Source organism: Micromesistius poutassou, assembly GCF_964030765.1.
Source record: "Micromesistius poutassou genome assembly, chromosome: 21".
NCBI classification, from domain to species: domain Eukaryota; kingdom Metazoa; phylum Chordata; class Actinopteri; order Gadiformes; family Gadidae; genus Micromesistius; species Micromesistius poutassou.
In genome coordinates, this window is record NC_140291.1 from 5,337,100 (window position 1) to 5,355,802 (window position 18,703).

General features: G+C 43.8%; 1 protein-coding gene across 5 annotated transcripts; it reads left to right on the forward strand.

Moving 5' to 3' along the window:
• The first annotated feature begins 560 nt into the window (after nt 1-560).
• Nucleotides 561-17,643, forward strand: LOC311366964 (phosphatidylcholine:ceramide cholinephosphotransferase 1-like). 5 transcript variants are annotated; one of them, XM_084485758.1, is made up of 6 exons: nt 561-593; nt 8,899-9,639; nt 10,750-10,867; nt 12,700-12,853; nt 13,468-13,634; nt 14,160-17,643. In XM_084485758.1, exons 2-6 carry the CDS (start codon nt 8,912-8,914, stop codon nt 14,340-14,342), a joined length of 1,350 nt encoding a protein of 449 aa, XP_084341884.1. In that variant the 5' UTR covers nt 561-593; nt 8,899-8,911; the 3' UTR covers nt 14,343-17,643. The 5 variants fall into 5 exon arrangements, with proteins under 5 accessions (XP_084341884.1, XP_084341885.1, XP_084341882.1 ...); XM_084485759.1 differs by lacking the exon at nt 561-593 and adding an exon at nt 643-740; XM_084485756.1 differs by lacking the exon at nt 561-593 and adding an exon at nt 4,674-4,742.
• Nucleotides 17,644-18,703: the final 1,060 nt, after the last annotated feature.

Below are 18,703 nucleotides of genomic sequence, written 5' to 3' on the forward strand. Positions count from 1 at the left end.
TGAATTTGATCCGGAACCGCAGTTATAGCATCATCCAAGTGAGGGCAACAGTTATCAATATCAATCTTTACAAGCGCTTCCTACGATAACAGTGGGTGCATTGATTTTATCCTACTGGATTTCCCCTACGTAAATGGGTTTGTTTTGATTTATTTGTATTTTATCCACAAGATGAATATAGCAATATCTTAATGAGAAATACTACGTCAAAATGAGGGCGGATATCTGGAACCGAGACAACGAACTCCGTGCAGACGGGCTAACCCTGATTCTAAATCTGCGCGCCTTTTGTTGACGTGTGTGAGCGTAAGGTGGGATCATTACTTACATTTCCCCCCACTTAAATTGGTGTTTTATACATGTTCTGTACAGGTTGAATCTGTAATTTAAAAAAAATCATTATTGGATTTAAAAATTCTATGCAAAGTATCCTTCTATGGACAATTAAAGCACCTTGCTCCTCGCCGTTTTGTATTTATTTACATGCCAAACTGTGGCTTAGCTTGGATCGGAACTGCTATGAAACGGCTCCTTGAAACGCCAAATTATGCTACGATCACCACAGGACCCCGTCGCCATCTCCGTCAACCTAGGTATAATGCAATGAAGTGATCAGTGAATTGCTAACTATCTTCATCTTGGTCTAATGATTCTATATGCTGATGTGGCCGTTGCTGCTCGGAACTAACTGGCCTGTACCGTTATTTCTGGAGCTATGCAGCGGACCGATGCTGAGCCAGGTAGGCGCTGCATGGCATATACTATGGCATATACTATGTTATGCATTGGATTGTAATTATATGCTTGTTGCGTTTGTAAATCCAAACCGAAATCCGAAACTTTAGGTGTGTGTGTGTGTGTGTGTGTGTGTGTGTGTGTGTGTGTGTGTGTGTGTGTGTGTGTGTGTGTGTGTCATCCAGCCTGTGGTCTGTTTACTTACACAGCAACTGTAAGGCATAGTTTGAGACGAGAGGATGTATTGCAATAACAGGTGGGGAGGGATGGAAAATGTGACGTGTTCATGTGTGTGTACACAGTGTGTGTGGATTCAGAACCAACGGACAGAGGAGTGTGCAGACAAATGTGTGCTTATTTCAGTGTCGTTAGGCTCTGTCATTCTGTCTTGTGTTGTGTACTTCTGAAGTGTGTGTGTGTGTGTGTTTACCACATTTAAGAGGAATTTATTTATTTATTTCATCACATTTAATCTCAATAATCGCTGATTTGCTTTTGCAAGACATTAATATTCCTCATCTCAGGTAATAAGCCAGAGCAGACAGTGTTTTTCAGAGCAACGAGTACTAGTGATACTGTGCAGACCCGGAGCTGGCTCGGTAATGGTGTCATCTCTCATCTTTATGGGCCTTGTCTCTACCTCGATATTATTTCAAACATTGCAAATGTTCTGCTCAGCTGGCCTGGCCTGTTACATTATTTTAGCCACTACTTTCTCTGTCTAAAGAGAATATCTCTCAATGGCCATTTTATAGACTTATCTGTCTCTGTAGCACTGAAAAGACTTGACATGTTTTTAAGTGTTTCTAGATTTTTGCACTACTTGCAGTTGTATTGACACGCCTTATAAAAAGGGCAATACTTTCGTACAGTACAGCAATATTTTGACTTTTGCAATAGAAAATAGCATGAGAAAATGTTAAAATCTGTTTCACATTTCAACATTTCTAACTAGTTCAGACAATCGCCCCGGTCTGCGGTATTCCTGTAGTGATCCGTGAGAACGTTGCCTCACCCATACCCTAGGGCTTAGAGTGTAGGGACCCATGAAAGGAAAGCCCTGGAAATCTATATGGGCACCTGGATGTGGCCCATATCCATATTTTCTCACCATTATAGATGTATTGCAAGTATATTACAATATATATATTTCACTTCATGGGAACATTTGCTGGCACCGTTTCTTATTTTTCAGTTTCTCTTGTATCTTGCTGGTGAGATATCATCTTTTCAACACAATAAATCAAATCATTTCCTTCATTCTTTTTTTTAACATGTAGGGTATATTGCGGTATTTCATGACCAACTGATCATTTACGGTTTTAATTCCAGGCCCTGTTTAGGTCCCTCTCCCTCCTCAGGGCCCTCTGATCATCATCTTCTTTCAGGCCATAACCACACACCGCTGCCCCTACCTGCTCCTCAATGACCTGTAGGTCACACACTCGTCTTAATGGCGCCACATCTCAAGGATTTGATGCATTGGCACATGTAAGCATGTAGAACAGTGGGAGAAGGTCAGCGCATGGTCATTATTGCCCTTGTGAGGCCAAGGAAAGAGTAACATCATGTACACGGTTAAAAGCACCACAAGATATCTGATCTCATTATTTGGTCATTGATATTGTTATCACTCTGCACTAAAAACAGAGATCAGAGGCCAGAGAGGTAGAGATTAAGGATTGCCAAGTTTTCGTTGCAAGACCAACGTGAAAGTTAAACAGAAGGGGCGTTATGCAAGCTTCAAAGCAACCGGCCATTTTAAAATGGGAGCCTTGAAGAAATACATGTACTATTTAGTTAATGGTGATTCACAGTTAATTCTGGCTAACGTCCCAATACTAAATATTATATTGTTAACGCAATTTTAAATTGTTGGGTGTGAGTGGAGGAATGGAGAGAGATATAGATGGATAGAGAGACATCCGTTGAGGAAGGGTCAATTTGAAGATGATCTACTTTTCGACCATTTCAAGTTAACCGTGTTAATGTGTATTTCAGACAACAGCAGTGCCGGTAATCACGACTTCCACACTGCTTCAATGGAAAAATTCAAAGGTAGTCGCACTACCTTTCACTGATGAATCGATTCCCAATGTGCATATTATGGAAGTCTGAATATTGTTGATGATGCTAAATAAGGGAGTACTATTGGTAAGGGAGTACTATTGGTATGAGAGTGACTGAGTAGAAAGTGAGGTGAAAGTGCTTTGAGTGAACACTCTGTCTGGTAAATTCACTTTTTCTTTTGTTATTAGACCCCTTTCGTTATTAGACCCAGAAAATCTGACGAAAGTGAGGTTTGACCCGACTGTGTGTGCTCCAATTTGAGATGGGGAATTCAATCTGAACCCAACTGTTATTGATAGTTGTGCACACAACTCCTTTATATTGGATTGCACTACCATTTCCTGTTTAAAGAGTAAATCAACACTTAAGGCCCACAATGCAGAAGACTTGCTCTGCAGCCTAGAGTCTGCTCCTGTTACAACCGCTTGAAACAGGATCCCATAATATCAATGACTAAGCTTATTTCCACTTTGAAACCCATGTATACGCAGACGTTTTAGTCACAATTTAGCAGAATCTTCATAGATTGAATCAATAGCTATTTTTGCCTTCACAACAATTCTCTAAAATCATGGCGCTTTCTGCTACGAGAGTCATTCTAAAGGAAAACAACAAAACTATGAGGGATATTCATTCAGGATTTTATTCAGCCATCTGTCAATGTTCCAAACATTGTGATACTAAGCACCCTGAAACTATGGTTTGTTTTTGTACTTGTTGACATACCAATAGCACATTGGTTATCTATCTATCTTCTTAAGTAGCTTGTTAAATCATGTGACTGTACCCTGAAGAGAGAGCAATAATACATTTGATTTGTACATCTGTTGTCTTGTTCTCTCTCTGTCTCTTTACCTCTGTTGTCTTGTTCTCACTCTCTGTCTCTTTACCTCTGTTGTCTTGTTCTCTCTCTTTACCTCTGTTGTCTTGTTCTGTCTCTCTTTACCTCTGTTGTCTTGTTCTGTCTCTCTCTCTCTCTCTCTCTCTGTCTCTTTACCTCTGTTGTCTTGCTCTTTCTATCTGTCTCTTTACCGCTGTTGTCTTTCTATCTATCTCTTTACCTCTGTTGTCTTTCTATCTATCTCTTTACCTCTGTTGTCTTGCTCTCGCTTTCTGTCTGCAGCCAGTCCGTTTCTCATTCTTTGTGTTTGCGATGTGTTTCTATGTCGACGCCCCAGCACAAAAGGTTGCTAACTAGCAACCACATGACTCTGATCTCTGGTTGGTTGGCTCACTCTGTGTGTGTGTGTGTGTGTGTGTGTGTGTGTGTGTGTGTGTGTGTGTGTGTGTGTGTGTGTGTGTGTGTGTGTGTGTGTGTGTGTGTGTGTGTGTGTGGTGGGGGTGGTGTGTGTGTGGGGAGGTGCGTGTGTGTGGGGAGGTGTGTACATGGTGTGTGGTAAGCTATCAAGTAATGCTGAAACAGGCCCTAACCTAACTTCCTAAAAAAGTTGTGTGTGTGCTTGTCACTCAATAAAGCTTAGCCAAGCTTTATTAACCTTTGAGTGACGTTTTGCGCATAATCACACGTGTGTGTTTGAGAGGTTTTGAAAAAGAACAAGATGGCACATCTGTGACTGTGTGTTGTTTTGATAGTGTTGCATGTGTGTCAGACCTGGAGACCCAAGTGAGTTTACGTAACCTGGAAACCGAAGTTATTCAGGCACTGACCCACTAAAAATAGCACATGGTATTGTTTATCCCGCAGAGAAACTGAGCCTGGAGCCATAGTACCCCGATGACCACGCTGGTTGGTTGGCCAGGTTTGAGGGGGGGTGGGAGGGGGGGGGGGGGGGGGGGTGGACGTGTTAGTCAGAGGAAGGGCGGGGTCGAGTATGGCTCAGGGCTCGTGTTGAGTCAGACAGTTACTCAGAACTCCCACTGGCCCATCAGGGAACACCATAACAACATAACTCAACGGTCCCAGGCAACGCAGGAGGGTAAGCCCCATGTTTTTCTCCCTCGTTGCTTTATACAAATTGTAGCGACGGCAGAACGAAAACAACTGCCTTATGGGATTAGGAGAACGCAGGGAGACCTGGTTTGGCAACTCTGAAGGGACTCTGTAGGGGATTTCAAGTGCAGACATTACCAGGAGAGAACCAGGCCGTTTATAAACCCTGTCGATTTTGACAAAGTTCAGAGAGCTACAGAGATGTGCGCGTGCAGGTGGGCGACTGAATATAGCTCTGTAAATCAGACGTCCTGGTGGCATTATTATTATTAGTAGTAGCAGCAGTAGCAGTTATAGTAGTAGATGCAGTCGTAGTCACAACCACAGTTTTTATCTAATGAGAGAGAGAGAGAGAGAGAGAGAGAGAGAGAGAGAGAGAGAGAGAGAGAGAGAGAGAGAGAGAGAGAGAGAGAGAGAGAGAGAGAGAGAGAGAGAGAGAGAGAGAGAGAGAGAGAGAGAGCTCAATGGTTTATTTGTCACATTTTTTGTTAGGATAGTATAGTGGTTAAGGTAGGTCATTGTTGAAATCATCACCCCCCATTTGTGCCCCTCAATGACCGGCATCGGAAATACTGTAAGTGGCTTTGGGGAAAATCCTCTGCTGAATTTCTAAATAGTAGAAAATCTTTCTGTTTCGTTTCTCTCTGTTCAACGGTTGAACGTGTTGAGTCTTCTGATGCAACTTCTTGGAAGCTGAAACAGATAGGGTGTGGTAGTGGGAGTGATTGCGGGGTACCCCCGTCATTCCGGTCTTCTGACACAATCTCGTTGAGCTGACTGTGAAGAGCTTCAGCTAGCCCCTTCTCTACTTTTAATGTGTGTATGTGTGTGTGTGTCTGTGACAGTTGAATATGACAAGTTAATTTGAGATGCTGGGGGGGGGGGGGAAGTGTGTGCATGTGTGCTTATGTCACAAGACAGGAAAGACAAAGACAAACCTAGGGACTCTAAAAAGGAAGTGAGTCACACACACACACACACACACACACACACACACACAGTTAATTGAAAGGTCTGTCCTCTACTAAAACTTTATGGGATCATAGATCAGAAAGTTTATTGATGCAGCCAGAGTTCAAGGTAAGAAGCTTCTCTCCGGCGGCCTCTCATTCTGTGACCATCTGAATCCATACCGTCATGGACACCTCTTTATAAGGTATTGTGTCTAGGACCAATGACACTTCTTAATGCTAAGTAGCACACAAAAGTTGTTTTTCACCAGTCTCACGCCATTGCAGGAACACTACTTGATTCTTCAAGGATAGCAGATTTGCTAGTTTGTGAGATGGGAAAGGTAGCAAGGAGACCTTGAACAAAGGTGTCCTTGTGGTCGTAAGACCAGTTGTGACCAGCTGGGAAAAGCTGAAAAGGATAGACAGAGTAAAGCCAAATAGGAATTTTCCTAGTACAATACGAAGGAACCGCCAAAGAAATCAAAAATACACTGCAGCCCTTTGTACTTTGACTCTGATGTTTGAAGCTCTTGTGTGCCCATTACAATAACATGTTCCGTTTTGTTATACTACAGTGACCATTGTATTGGTTTGTAGGGAAGGGAGTATGAACTGTTCTCCATTGCACTAAAAATAACATTGTTGACACCCTCCAGTCCCACGTTCTCCAAATGTATATCCTCCATTCAGATGAATAGGAACCTCATGCAACACCGTGACAAACAAGTAGACAAGAGGCCACTGTAGGACAGAGGGCTGTATCTGGGTAAATACAGCACCCAAGAAAATGATTGGAGAGAGACTGAATGACGGGGCCCTTTCTAAATTCACATGCAGACTTCTATGTTTTAAATATTTGCTTTGTGTATATCATATAGATCAGGTAAAAGTCTTTAGTAATGGACAGATTAAGGGTTCTGGTTGATGAATAACCGAGTTAGTCCCATTAGCTCAAACCTTTGCTCTTTTAAGTCTTTATTAGAGATCCTATGTGTTTTATATGGCTGAATAGAATAAAGGCCTTTGGAAGGCTCTTTCACAAATTCTAAACTACAAATATGGGATTGTTGTCATTTTTTAACTTCGTTAAACTCTAGATGTTGCCATTACATTGAGAATCATGGCGTAAAAAGATTGTAAATCTACAAGAAAACAAAGATATGGTTGATGTTATTTTTTGCACATCAGACCACGAATGAACCAGATCTCGCTGTGTACGTTCTGTCTTTATTCTGATTAGTAATGCAGCAATAGTCATACTCTTTGTTCTGTAAACAATAAGAGCCTACATAGAAAAAGATAACTTGCATACACATCCTCAACGTTGGCCTAAATAGCGTGCATGCCAGCCAAATACTGTTCAGAATCACAAAGCAAATATATCAAATTCTTACCAACCCTCGCCTCGACACACTTTCCATTCACTTGCCCTTCATTCTGCTCCCCTCCTCTTCTTTTTTCCGATTATTGTATGGAGAACAAATGCATCCTTTTTGCCACACAGCCCATATTTCTTGTGTATTGTTCAGAGAGAAACCCAGTATTCTCTCCTGGCCTGAATTCTGTATGATGATGGGAAAGTAAAAAGAGACACATCGTAAGCCAATACGTTAACCTCCAGGCTCCGACCTGTGAGTAAATAAAGGGAGTCGTCCCGCCCCTCTCTCGTCACTCTGGTTAGTTCCCTCCAGCCTCCGACCTGTGAGTAAATAAAGCGACTCGACCCACCGATCTCTCTTCACTCTGGTTAAATTCCCCCTGGCTCAAAAAGGGACGCATATAAACGAAAGGAGGTATAGAAAGCGCGGCATAGACGAGCGGACAGCGAATGGCAGCGATTTAACACTGGGATTTCTTTGACTCGCTAAAGTAAACTCAAAAAAGGGATTAAGGTACAGACATTCAAACTTTCACGTGTTCTTGTTACGGTGGAATTCTAGCAGTTCGATTAGAGCCATCCCATCGACGAGCCCACGAGCAGACGAGATAGGACAGTCGGACAGGGCTGTGTTCACTAAAGTAAAGGGCTGGATATGCTTATGGCGCACACTACGCCCTCTTACTGAACAGCTGTAGCAAGTAAGTTACCTTGTGATTTCGGAGTTTGGTGATAAATGGGACATTTGGATGGCAAAACTACTTTGTAAAAGTGTTCCTTGATAACGGTGTGCTACGCAAACGGCCGCGACTCAGACTGGTGCCTTACGTTATTGAAAGAGCATAGTCCGCTTCTAAGATATGGATGGTTACGTTTATCGAGGGTTGAAAAAAACCAAAGGCTAGGTTCGTATCCGCATGTAACCGCATTGTAGTAAGTGTTGCCAAACACACGGCGTGTTGCCCTCCTGATTGCATAGCGGTCCTTGGAATGCATCCTCGTCTCGGAATTTGCGTAACGTGATGCAACTAGTTATTGACCGTGAGAGGGAGCGAGTGTCTCCCTCCCTCCTCAGGTCATTAGCAGTGTTTACGGTCAATCCTAGAGTGGACTCTCCATTTTGTTTATACATCTACGAAAAATGCATTTTAACCATGTACGGGTCTACCGATGTACGCCCTTGTATTTTGGCGTTCACAGTAAACCACACCTACATTCTGCAAAGTATACTGTTATGGGTTGATATACAACTTGGATGGTTCTCTGTTGTAAAGGGTCAGGTGTTTGTCTGAAGGGGAGTTATATGATTTAAACGTGTTGTTTTAAGTTTTTAACCTTTGGGTATTATTAGGAAGGCCGATTGTAATCTGACCTTACCTGTTACACCATTGTCATTACTATAAACAAGTGTCATAGACGTCTTTAGTAATGGGCATAGTATCCATTTTCGTTCTGTTATTTATAAGCTTTGTTACTGTCAAATTAGATCTGAACAATGACGTGGTGTACACGGTGTCAATACTGGTATCTGTTTCTTGATACCACAGTAGCCTACCCTAGGCCATTGTGTCAGTGTTTTCTAAACATACTGATTGGTTACTGAGAGACATTCCGAACATTTGCGATATAATGCTGAACTATTTGAGCTTTGCAAAATATAAATAGTAGTTAATGACAACGGGTGATTGTTTTCAATTATATTGATGATATTAATAGTCATATCTTGTTTATGTTAATTCTGTATTTATTGCCTGTAGTTTTACGTCCATCACCCTAATATGTCCCCCCCCCCCCCCCTCTCCTCTGCCCAGGTGAGTCATCATAATGAAGGTGTCTGATTGGACGGGAGAGGATGTGGTCCGTTGGCTGGGCGACCAGGGCCTGCAGGAGTACTGCGACGCCCTGCGGAGCCTCAACGGACAGGCCCTGCTGGACCTCAGCCCGTCGGCCTTCGCCTCGCCGCCTCTCTCCCGGGTGACGTCGGACGGCGGCCAGCAGCTCCTGGAGCGCGTGCAGACCCTGCGGCTGGAGCACCACATCCGGGCGCACAAAAATGTACACAATGGACACACCACCTCCAACGGCGTGAAGGCCAAAGGGGCGCCCGGCCTCCCTGTCAAGGGGGACATGGGGGTCTCCAACGGCAACGGCCCCCCGAAGCACCAGACTCACCCGGCCCAGAGGAATGGCGTCCGCAAAGGGGCGCTCGTCGGCAACGGCTTCGCCGGCGGCCACCACCACGGAGGTGACGCCTGGATCCAGATCCCGCTCCCCGCCGCGGGCGCCACGAACTCTGCCTCGCGGTCGCCGCTACCCGAGGAGTGGGGGCGGACGGGCGTGGCGCTCCTGTACGCCATGACCTGCTTCGTGCTGACCACCGTGATGATCTCAGTGGTGCACGAACGCGTCCCGCCCAAGGAGGACACGCCCCCACTGCCCGACAAGTTCTTCGATTGGTTCGACAGGAAGGAGTGGGCGTTTATGGTCTGCGAGGTCATCGGCTTGCTTCTGCTGGCGTTTTGGATCGTCGTCTGGGCCCTCCACAAACACAGGTTGTGTGTGTGTGTGTGTGTGTGTGTGTGTGTGACAATAAGTAAGACTGAAACATACTCTTACCCAACTGTGTGTGTGTGTTTGTACTTGTTAAAGCTTGCCGGTGTGGTGATGTAATGACATTGATGAAGTTTAGGTTCATTTGACGTCACACTTTAGTGCGTCATTAAGTCACTCCTTAAGAAACATTTCCAGCCCCCTACATCCGTCTGACTGAACATATAAGGTAGTGTCACCGAAATCCACCCTATTACCCTTTAATAAACAATGAACGTATGGCATCTGCTCTGAGCCCTCGGTTCATGGACACACACAGACACGCATCAAATGGTCCTCATTTATATAGCGCTTTTATCCAAAACGCTTTACTGTGTTGACTGACATTCACCCATTCATGCACACATTTACACACCAACGGCGGAGCCAACCACGCAGGGAAACAGCTCATCAGGAGCAATTAGGGTGAGGTGTCTTGTTCAGGGACACCACGACACTCAACTAGGAGGAGCCGGGGATCGAACCAGCAACCTTGCGGTTACCAGCCAACCAGCTCTACCTCCTGAGCTAATGCCGCCCCAAACGGCCTTATTTATTTTCCTTTGGATAATGAAGGCCAGATGTGACCTTTGACCTCTGAATTCCTCCCCCCTTTCTCTGTCCCTACAGACATATTTACATCCATCTATCCTATCTATCTCTATCTCTCTACCTAGTTCCACATCTCTACCTAGCTCTAGATCTCTCTACATCTATCTCTCCTCTCTCTCTCTCTCTCTGTCTGTCTCTCTGTGCATTTATCTCTACTCTCTCTGTTTGTCTCTCTTTGCATCTATCTCTACTCTTTCTCTGTGTCTCTGCATCTATCTACTCTCTCTCTCTCTCTCTGCATCTATCTCTACTCTCTCCTTCCTCTTTAGTCATGTTACCTGTCTTCTCTAAGTCATGTTATCTCTTCTGTACACCATTTCCTTCTTTCCTTCCTTCTTTTCTCTGACTTGCATTCATTCAATACATTTTAAAATATTTTTAAAATGTGTAGGTCATTCAATTTGTGATATTTTCTCTCATTGTTTTAAGTCCTCTCTCTATCTCGCTCTCTCCACCCCCAGGTCGATCGTGGGACGTCGGTTCTTCTTCATCATCGGGACATTGTACCTGTACAGGTGTGTCACCATGTACATCACCACGCTGCCCGTGCCTGGCATGCACTTCAGGTGCGCTCCCAAGGTAAATGGACACCTCTCTTTAGTGCCCCGCAGGGCCCGTGTGTTGTAGCTGTTGTGCCATACTTGTTATTCCTCCTATGTGTGCGTTGTCACACCAAAGCGAAAGGAAAATCTGGTTTGTAATGTGTTGACATTGGCTCGTGAGTTGTATTGTGTTGAGAGTTTTACAATTACAATCATGAAATAACACTATTGTGCACTATTCATGAATACAACTTGACCGGTTTGTGTTGCGATGCTAAACGGAAAGCTCATAATATCCAGCTGACAATATACACGATTCAGCTGGTGAAAGGGTGAAATGAGCAGGCAGGAGGTTGAAAGGAGATGGTGTGAGGATAAAATGAGCACGAAGAATGGCCTTTCTCCCAGGTCTGGATCTCTCCAGGGACCCTTGACCCCAACAGGGTCCTAGTTTTCCATCTACCATTTCCCGGGGGGGGGGGGGGGGGGGTGTGTGCGCATGTGCGTGTGTGTGTGTGTGTGTGTGTGTGTCAGGTTGTTCTCTATTTGTTCAGCCTCAGGTCCCACATGTGTCATGAAATCGCAACTAACTATTTTTAAACATGAAACTGTGTGTGAGGTAGGGAAGCGGATAAAAGTTGTCATGGGTACAATGTGTGCTATCTGAACACATTCAATAAACATCCACCACGCAAAAAGGAAATACATTTCAATGACGGGTATTCTAAACAAAAAACTTTCTTCTGTTCGTAAGCCTGTGCCAGCTCAGCCCAACCTAGTCACATTTGTATATTTTTTTGAGTAAACATGTTTAGTGTTTCAGTGACACTAAGGCAATCATTTGCATTTCTTAGGTAATATCAATTGTGTGTGTGTGTGTGTGTGTGTGTGTGTGTGTGTGTGTGTGTGTGTGTGTGTGTGTGTGTGTGTGTGTGTGTGTGTGTGTGTGTGTGTGTGTGTGTGTGTGTGTGTGTGTGTGTGTGTGTGCGTGAAGCCAGCAGTTATCCCCAAAGGGCCCCTGATGTGTGTGTATGTGGGAGACAGCTACAGGCTTCCTGCATGGTACAGCTGACCTCGAAACCATGACTGAATGTCTGCCTCTCGCCCTGCCTCGCTCTCTCTCTGCGCTGCATGATGTCGTTTAAAAAAAACAACAGGACGGTCTCTATCCGTCTCTGTCACACCGTCTTTGAGTTCTGTAATATCCCGCACCCACTATCGCTTTGCTTGGACCGACCAAAATAGTTTAAAGCGCCGCATCGTCCAAGCCAGGCGACATGACCTCAGTGGGGTCGTGGTTCCTTGAAATGTGTGGTGCAGGAAGTGTGAATAAAGTTGTATTATTCATTACGTCCTCCATCCTGGGGCTAGGTTGTAACCCCAGTGGTTCCGAGAAACGTTCGTATGGATGACTCTGATCTTCCTGGAGTCTGTTTGGCGTTACTCACCCAGCGTTGCTTCACGTCACCCCCCGCCCCGTCGCCCCCGCTCCTGAGGGATCCTCTCCAAACACACCTGGAACCACTTTTAACTTCTGCCTCACTTCCTGTCCGGCCCTGGGCTCAGGAACCTCGGGGGGTGGGGGGGGGGCTTCAGGAATGGTCCCTGACATGAGCGCTGCAAACGCCCTCCAGTCCTGATTTGAAAGAGATTTTGAAAGAAGGAAATTACTTCATAGCCTCTCTTCCTCTCTCTCTCTCTCTCTCTCTCTCTCTCTCGCTCTCGCTCTTCCCCCTTCTCTCTCTCCCCCTCCCTCACTTTGTCTTTATGTCTCTGTCTCGCTGCCTTTTACCTTCATCTCTCTCTTTTTGTTTCTCTTTTCCCTCTCTCTGTCTCTCTCTCTCTCTCCTCTCTCCTCTCTCGCCCCAGGTGATGGGTGATCACATGTCCCAGGCAGGGCGGGTGTTCAAGATGATTGCGGGCGGGGGTCTCACCATCACGGGCTCCCACCACATGTGTGGCGACTACCTGTACAGCGGACACACCGTCATACTCACCCTCTCCTACCTCTTCATCAAGGAGTGTGAGTAGACACACACACACACACACACACACACACACACACACACACACACACACACACACACACACACACACATATGCACCCTGTACACACAACCTTTGTTGACTTGGCATACACAGTTCAGATGTTTACTCTTTTCTTTATCCCCTGGATGTTTACAGTCGGGTTTGCATTTTGATAAAGTTACTCTACCTGTATTTGCTGCCTACCTGTTGGATAAGCAATCATATTTCAACTCATCGTTACCAGGGATTGAGAGTTTTTAGTGTTAGGCTGCTACCACCAAGAGTTGTGGTTGTCGTGTACAGGGTCTTGAGTTACTGAGTTACTAGCGCTTTACTGATCTGTTTTTAAAGATTAACAACACAAATTATATTAAATAGTTAATGGTTGACACTGTTTTACATGCAAAACCTGCGTTTTGCGTTTTCCAGGTACAGTTGGGTTTTTGAATTATTCCCACAGCTCACCTTTTGATTGTGTGTGTGTGTGAGACACCTAGTGGTGACAGACGTGCAGCACACGCTGTTTACCTTCACCGCTCTACCTGGGGATACGGCCCCACACCCACCGTGTTTTAACCCCTGTGTTGTGATCGGTTGTCTGTGCTGCAGACTCCCCCAGGCGGTTCTGGTGGTGCCACTGGCTGTGCTGGCTGCTGTGGGCTGTGGGTCTGTTCTGCATCCTGCTGGCCCACGACCACTACTCCATAGACGTGGTGGTGGCCTACTACGTCACCACACAGCTCTTCTGGCTCTACCACACCATGGCCAACCAGCAGGTACTGTGTGTGTGTGTGTGTGTGTGTGTGTGTGTGTGTGTGTGTGTGTGTGTGTGTGTGTGTGTGTGTGTGTGTGTGTGTGTGTGTGGTTGATTTAATTGTACTATGATGGCGCCACATAGAGCATGACAAAACAACGTTTGTGATTAAAGTTTATGAATAGAATTCCATAATATACAGTAGTTAGAACACAAAGGATGTACTGAACAAGATTTGAAGTAGCTCTATTAGATAAATATGACCTCATACATGACATTTAATGGGTCTGGTAGGACTTTAAGTTCACCATGGAAACGGATAACAGAGTCGAACAGACGGTAAGGAAATCCGTTTAGTGAACTACACCTAAAGGCAGATTTTGTCTCCAAAACCCTAAGAAGAATATTCCGTTAGATGTACAGTCTGCGTCACTAAGATTCAACCTCATTTCAGCAAATTGCCCCAAAACTTCTCATCTGGTTCAAATAGAGTCTTCTCTTAACGCCACCGTAACCTCATTGAAGTCATTGCTGTTCCCGCTGGCAGGCCCTGAAGGAGCCCTCCCCCTCCAACTTTGTGTCGAGGGTCTGGTGGTACCGCTTCTTCCTGTACCTGGAGGCCAACGTCAAGAGCACCGTGCCCCGCCACTACCAGCTGCCCTCCCCGCTCAAGAGGCTGCTGCGGAGCCAGGTCCGCTACAGCCGGCTGACGGACAGTGAGTGCCCCTGACCACTAAGGGGCGCCAGCGGGAGGCGGCCCAGAAGGACGATACGGACTACACGGACGTGTTTAAAGAGGGAGATTAACGTCCGATCAACCAGGCGGGCGGACAAGAAGGACGGGTAGACTGACGATGGAAGACGGACGGGCGGACAGACGGACGGGTGTTGATAATGAGCAAGAAACAGCAAGAAATCCTGACTGATTGACTACTAACGACAAAATGGACGGACCTAACGAGTATAGACATTAACTCCCCATTGTTGAGGAATGGATCAAAGAGCAGATCGATGGATTGAACCTAAACAGCGCTGGTGCCACGCCCTTTTTGCACCATGCTCGGATTAGAACCTGTCACCACGGGGAAATTGGTGCCATGTCTTTCTTACCCTTTTTTTGTAAATCCCGTTGGGACTGGGGAACATGGTTCTGGCAGTATGGGTGCCATGTGTCGCCCGCTGGGATTGGAACCTATGACCCTCTGACCTGACCCACCGCAGAAGCGCTGGGTGAAGAAGGATATAAACTAGACAAACTAGCACATTTCAGAAAGATTAAACCCCAAGACGGACACAGGGTTTAGTTCATCAGCCAAACTGTATCCGTGGACCGTCTACAATCACAAAGCTGAGAATGTTTTCTAAAACGGATGGACAAACGGGAAGGAAAGGACAATCATCACTCAATACAATGTGCCATTTTCAGCCAGTTTGCCATCTTTTTACAGTAGCAATCTGTTGGTGGAAGCCTCCCATGATTGTGTGTTGTTGTTTTTGTTGTTTTTGTATGTCCCCAGCTAAAGCAGCACGTGTCTCTAAACTCCCCTCCACTGTGGCCTTTTGCTTCAGGCCTCAACATAATTCCAAATTCAAACAGCAGAAGGTGTGTGATTCCAACCCTAGATCCATAAGTTTGGAAAATCTACATTTAAACAAAAGTATTGGCCGCATTGAAAGAGTTAAGCGGTGCAGGTTTTATGCAAGTATTTAAAAAGTTTGATAAATTCTAAATGTAGCTATACTTTACATAAATATGCTATTATTATGTCATGGGAAAAGCTAGTTTCATTTCACAGGTGGTGCTATCAAAGTACTCAAAACTCCTCAAGTTCAACAGCTTTTTCTTGAACCAAATATCTCCTTCACAAGATGTCTAAGCAAATACTCTGTGAAGGGTTTTTTCTGATTGGACTTACTTTACATTCAAAGAGCTGATTGGCTGCTGTAAGTCACCAGTATAGCCAACACATCCTAATTTCAAAGCCTTTCAGGTCCAAAACGTGAAAAATCCTTTACATGCACAAAAATGTGGCTATTCCTCCGGCCAACCTTTGAGATCAGGTTGAGCTAAGCGATACTGCAGACCAACGATTGGTCAAAATCAGAATGTCTGCTGAATGTCTGCCCTGAGTTTAGACACAACCTCCTCTTTTAAAATGTCCCAACATCAGAGAGCACAAAACCGGCAAAGCCTTCACTCCGTTAAAGTTTAACATGGTATATCTCTGTCTTTTGTTTACACCAACTAACAAAACCTACATAGTTGTTGTTGGCCCGTGCAAAATAATCTGTTATATCTCTGTATATTTTATTTTGAAAATCTGTCTGGATTCAAATTGACTTTCTCCAATGGCATTTCAATGGCCTTCAATTCAATTGCATTCATTACAAAAGCAATGAATGGGGAAAAGCACTGACTCCGCCTACCTTCATGTCTCCTTGAGGGCTGACAGCTCATTGGCCAGATAAGTGCCACCATCGTGTCTTAAATTTAGTTCTCTGTCAAACCTCTCTTTGTTTTTGTTTTTTAATAACGTATGGATGGTAAGTTATGGAGCGGTTTCTTTTGTTTATCTGTTATCTGTTAAAAATGTTTTTCATTTAATGGTTCATTGGATTCAAAGTCAAGCTGTGTGTGTGTGTGTGTGTGTGTGTGTGTGTGTGTGTGTGTGTGTGTGTGTGTGTGTGTGTGTGTGTGTGTGTGTGTGTGTGTGTGTGTGTGTGTGTGTGTGTGTGTGTGTGTGTGTGTGTGTCAGTATTCGTATAAGTGGCTGAATACAACATATTCTTTGTTCCTCATTTGTATGTATTTGTATAATCTCCATTGGCATCAGATGCAAAAGGGTATTCATTCTACAGAGCAATTTCCACTGACTTCAGTAATGTCTACTGCTTTCAATAATGCCTATGAAAAAAGGTCCTGTCTTTTTGAGGGCTGGATATTTTTGGCATCATACAAACAAAAACATATGTTATTATGTTGCAAAATCTTCAAAGCAGTTTTTATTGTTTTGCTATTATAATTATGATTTGTCCTTCTCATATTGAAATCTTGATGTTTGAAGGCAATGACGTAGTGTCTTGACAAACTACCATTTTGGCAAACAATAATGGTTACAAAAGAATACAAGTGTTCCGATTTAAACATAGCAAGCTGATGACAAATTTCGTAAGAAATAAACAATTTTCTCTGAAGGAAATTACCAATGGATATTTTGAACCCTGTCCTATAGCCTTCATATTATAACTTTTGGAAGAGCAAGTGACAGCCGATGTTTGCTTAGTGAAGCTGGACATTTTTAATTTTAAAAAAATAGTACAAATTTTACAAAGAAAATTTTTTTGTATTCACCGTCGCAACTTACCAACTTATTTTTGATTAATTACATATGCTTTGTCACCCAATGTTTGAAATCATCCAGATGAGCCACTATACTCGTTTACTTTTTTATGACTGTAGCAAATGTTTAAAAATGAGACTGAAACGTTTCCAAGCATCATTGCATTCCCTTAATGTGAGTGCCTTATTGTTCTGAATGTAATCTGTGGAGGTTTGGTGGGCCTCCTCTCTGGTTGAATACGGTATTGGTAAAAGCACATTAGCCATCCAACAATATACTCTTCCTAACTATGTTTAAGTAAAAATGTGTTTCGTTCCCGTTGGTGTGACTTGCCTTTGGATGTTGTAGGCTTTGACAAAACTTTGATAAACACAAAATAATTCTTCTCAAGAGGCAAAGATAAGGATGTAACGAATATGAATTATGTTTGTGTCTGTGTGTGTGTCCGTGTGTGTGTGTATCCATGTCCACAATCCAAAACTGGCTACAAAGACTGTAATACATTTGTAAACCTCTTACTGCCCTGCATTCAATCAAAACCACTTCATTCATCGCAGGTTTTTTTTATTTTCAAACTATAATCAACAGAGTACTGGAATTGAATTTATTTAACTATTTTGTTCTCAATGACAGCTGTGATTTTCACACCATCGGAATTGTGAAAGACTGAATAAACCTGGTCTTAATACCGCTGTATACACTGTACTTGTGACTCTATCTGTTTTGGTCATGTTAGATTCGATTTTTGCATGTGTAAGTTTTAAATCTGTTGGAATACATTGGTCAGTAGAACTATCAAACTATATCAAGAATATAAAGTCCTAAAGTCCAAAACTACAATTTTCTTAATTTTCTTAATGCAGTGCCTTTCCTCAACAATAAAACTATTATCTGCACATTATCTCTAATCAAATGTCCTTTGGACCACGACTGATGGAAAGAGTAGATTGCACCTGTTTATGTTTATCTCTTACACACATTCACCAGATTCTCATCCCTCTTTCCCACACACTTTTACAAACAGCCTCTTGTCTGCCTGCCTGCCTGTGCCTGCCTACCTACCTGCCTGCCTGCCTGTGCGTGCCTACCTATCTGTGTCTGTTTCTGTCTTTCTGTCTACCTGTATGTCTGTGTCTATGATGTTGTACCCTCTAATGTGTTAATAATGTGTTATTTCACTGTCACCCCACAGTCACTACTAAACACACCTACATCTTATCAAAACACTCATGGGTAACAGCCAGTTGTATAACCACCTGAACTCTGGTTCACCGCAGGTTTTACCGTCTTCATCTCTGATTAGTGGAGAGTGGAGAGGTTTTTAACAGCATTGCGGGAAACCTTTCTTTCACCTCCCATCCTGAGAGCATTCTTGTAAACACGTTGCAGGATTAACAGGACAAGTTTAAAACTGCTTAATGTAAGTTGTACTTACTTTTATATTGTATTTTGTATGTTGAGGTCTACGTTTAATGCCATTTGGAAAAGTGACTTGTAAAAACATGGACTTGTAGGCTATAGATGCTAGATACTCGTAGTGGAAAAACACATTGTTGTAGTAATCTCCCTTGGGTGTGTCTTTCTATTAATATCCAAACATAGCTTTCTTTCTTTGCAGTTCTGTGGACCTTTCTGTATTGCACTAATATATTAGTGTGCCTTATTCTGATGACTTCATTATTTTGACCAATTTAGCATGAAGCAATGCAATACATATCTACCTTAAATGTAAGTTACTGTGTCTGTGCAC

Bases quoted from the DNA above. Each gene is read 5' to 3' on its own strand.
- LOC311366964 (XM_084485758.1), top strand. From the start codon at position 8,912: ATGAAGGTGTCTGATTGGACGGGAGAGGATGTGGTCCGTTGGCTGGGC. The intron at 10,868-12,699 runs GTAAATGGACAC...CTCTCGCCCCAG, and splicing joins ACTTCAGGTGCGCTCCCAAG to GTGATGGGTGATCACATGTC. The intron at 12,854-13,467 runs GTGAGTAGACAC...TCTGTGCTGCAG, and splicing joins CTACCTCTTCATCAAGGAGT to ACTCCCCCAGGCGGTTCTGG.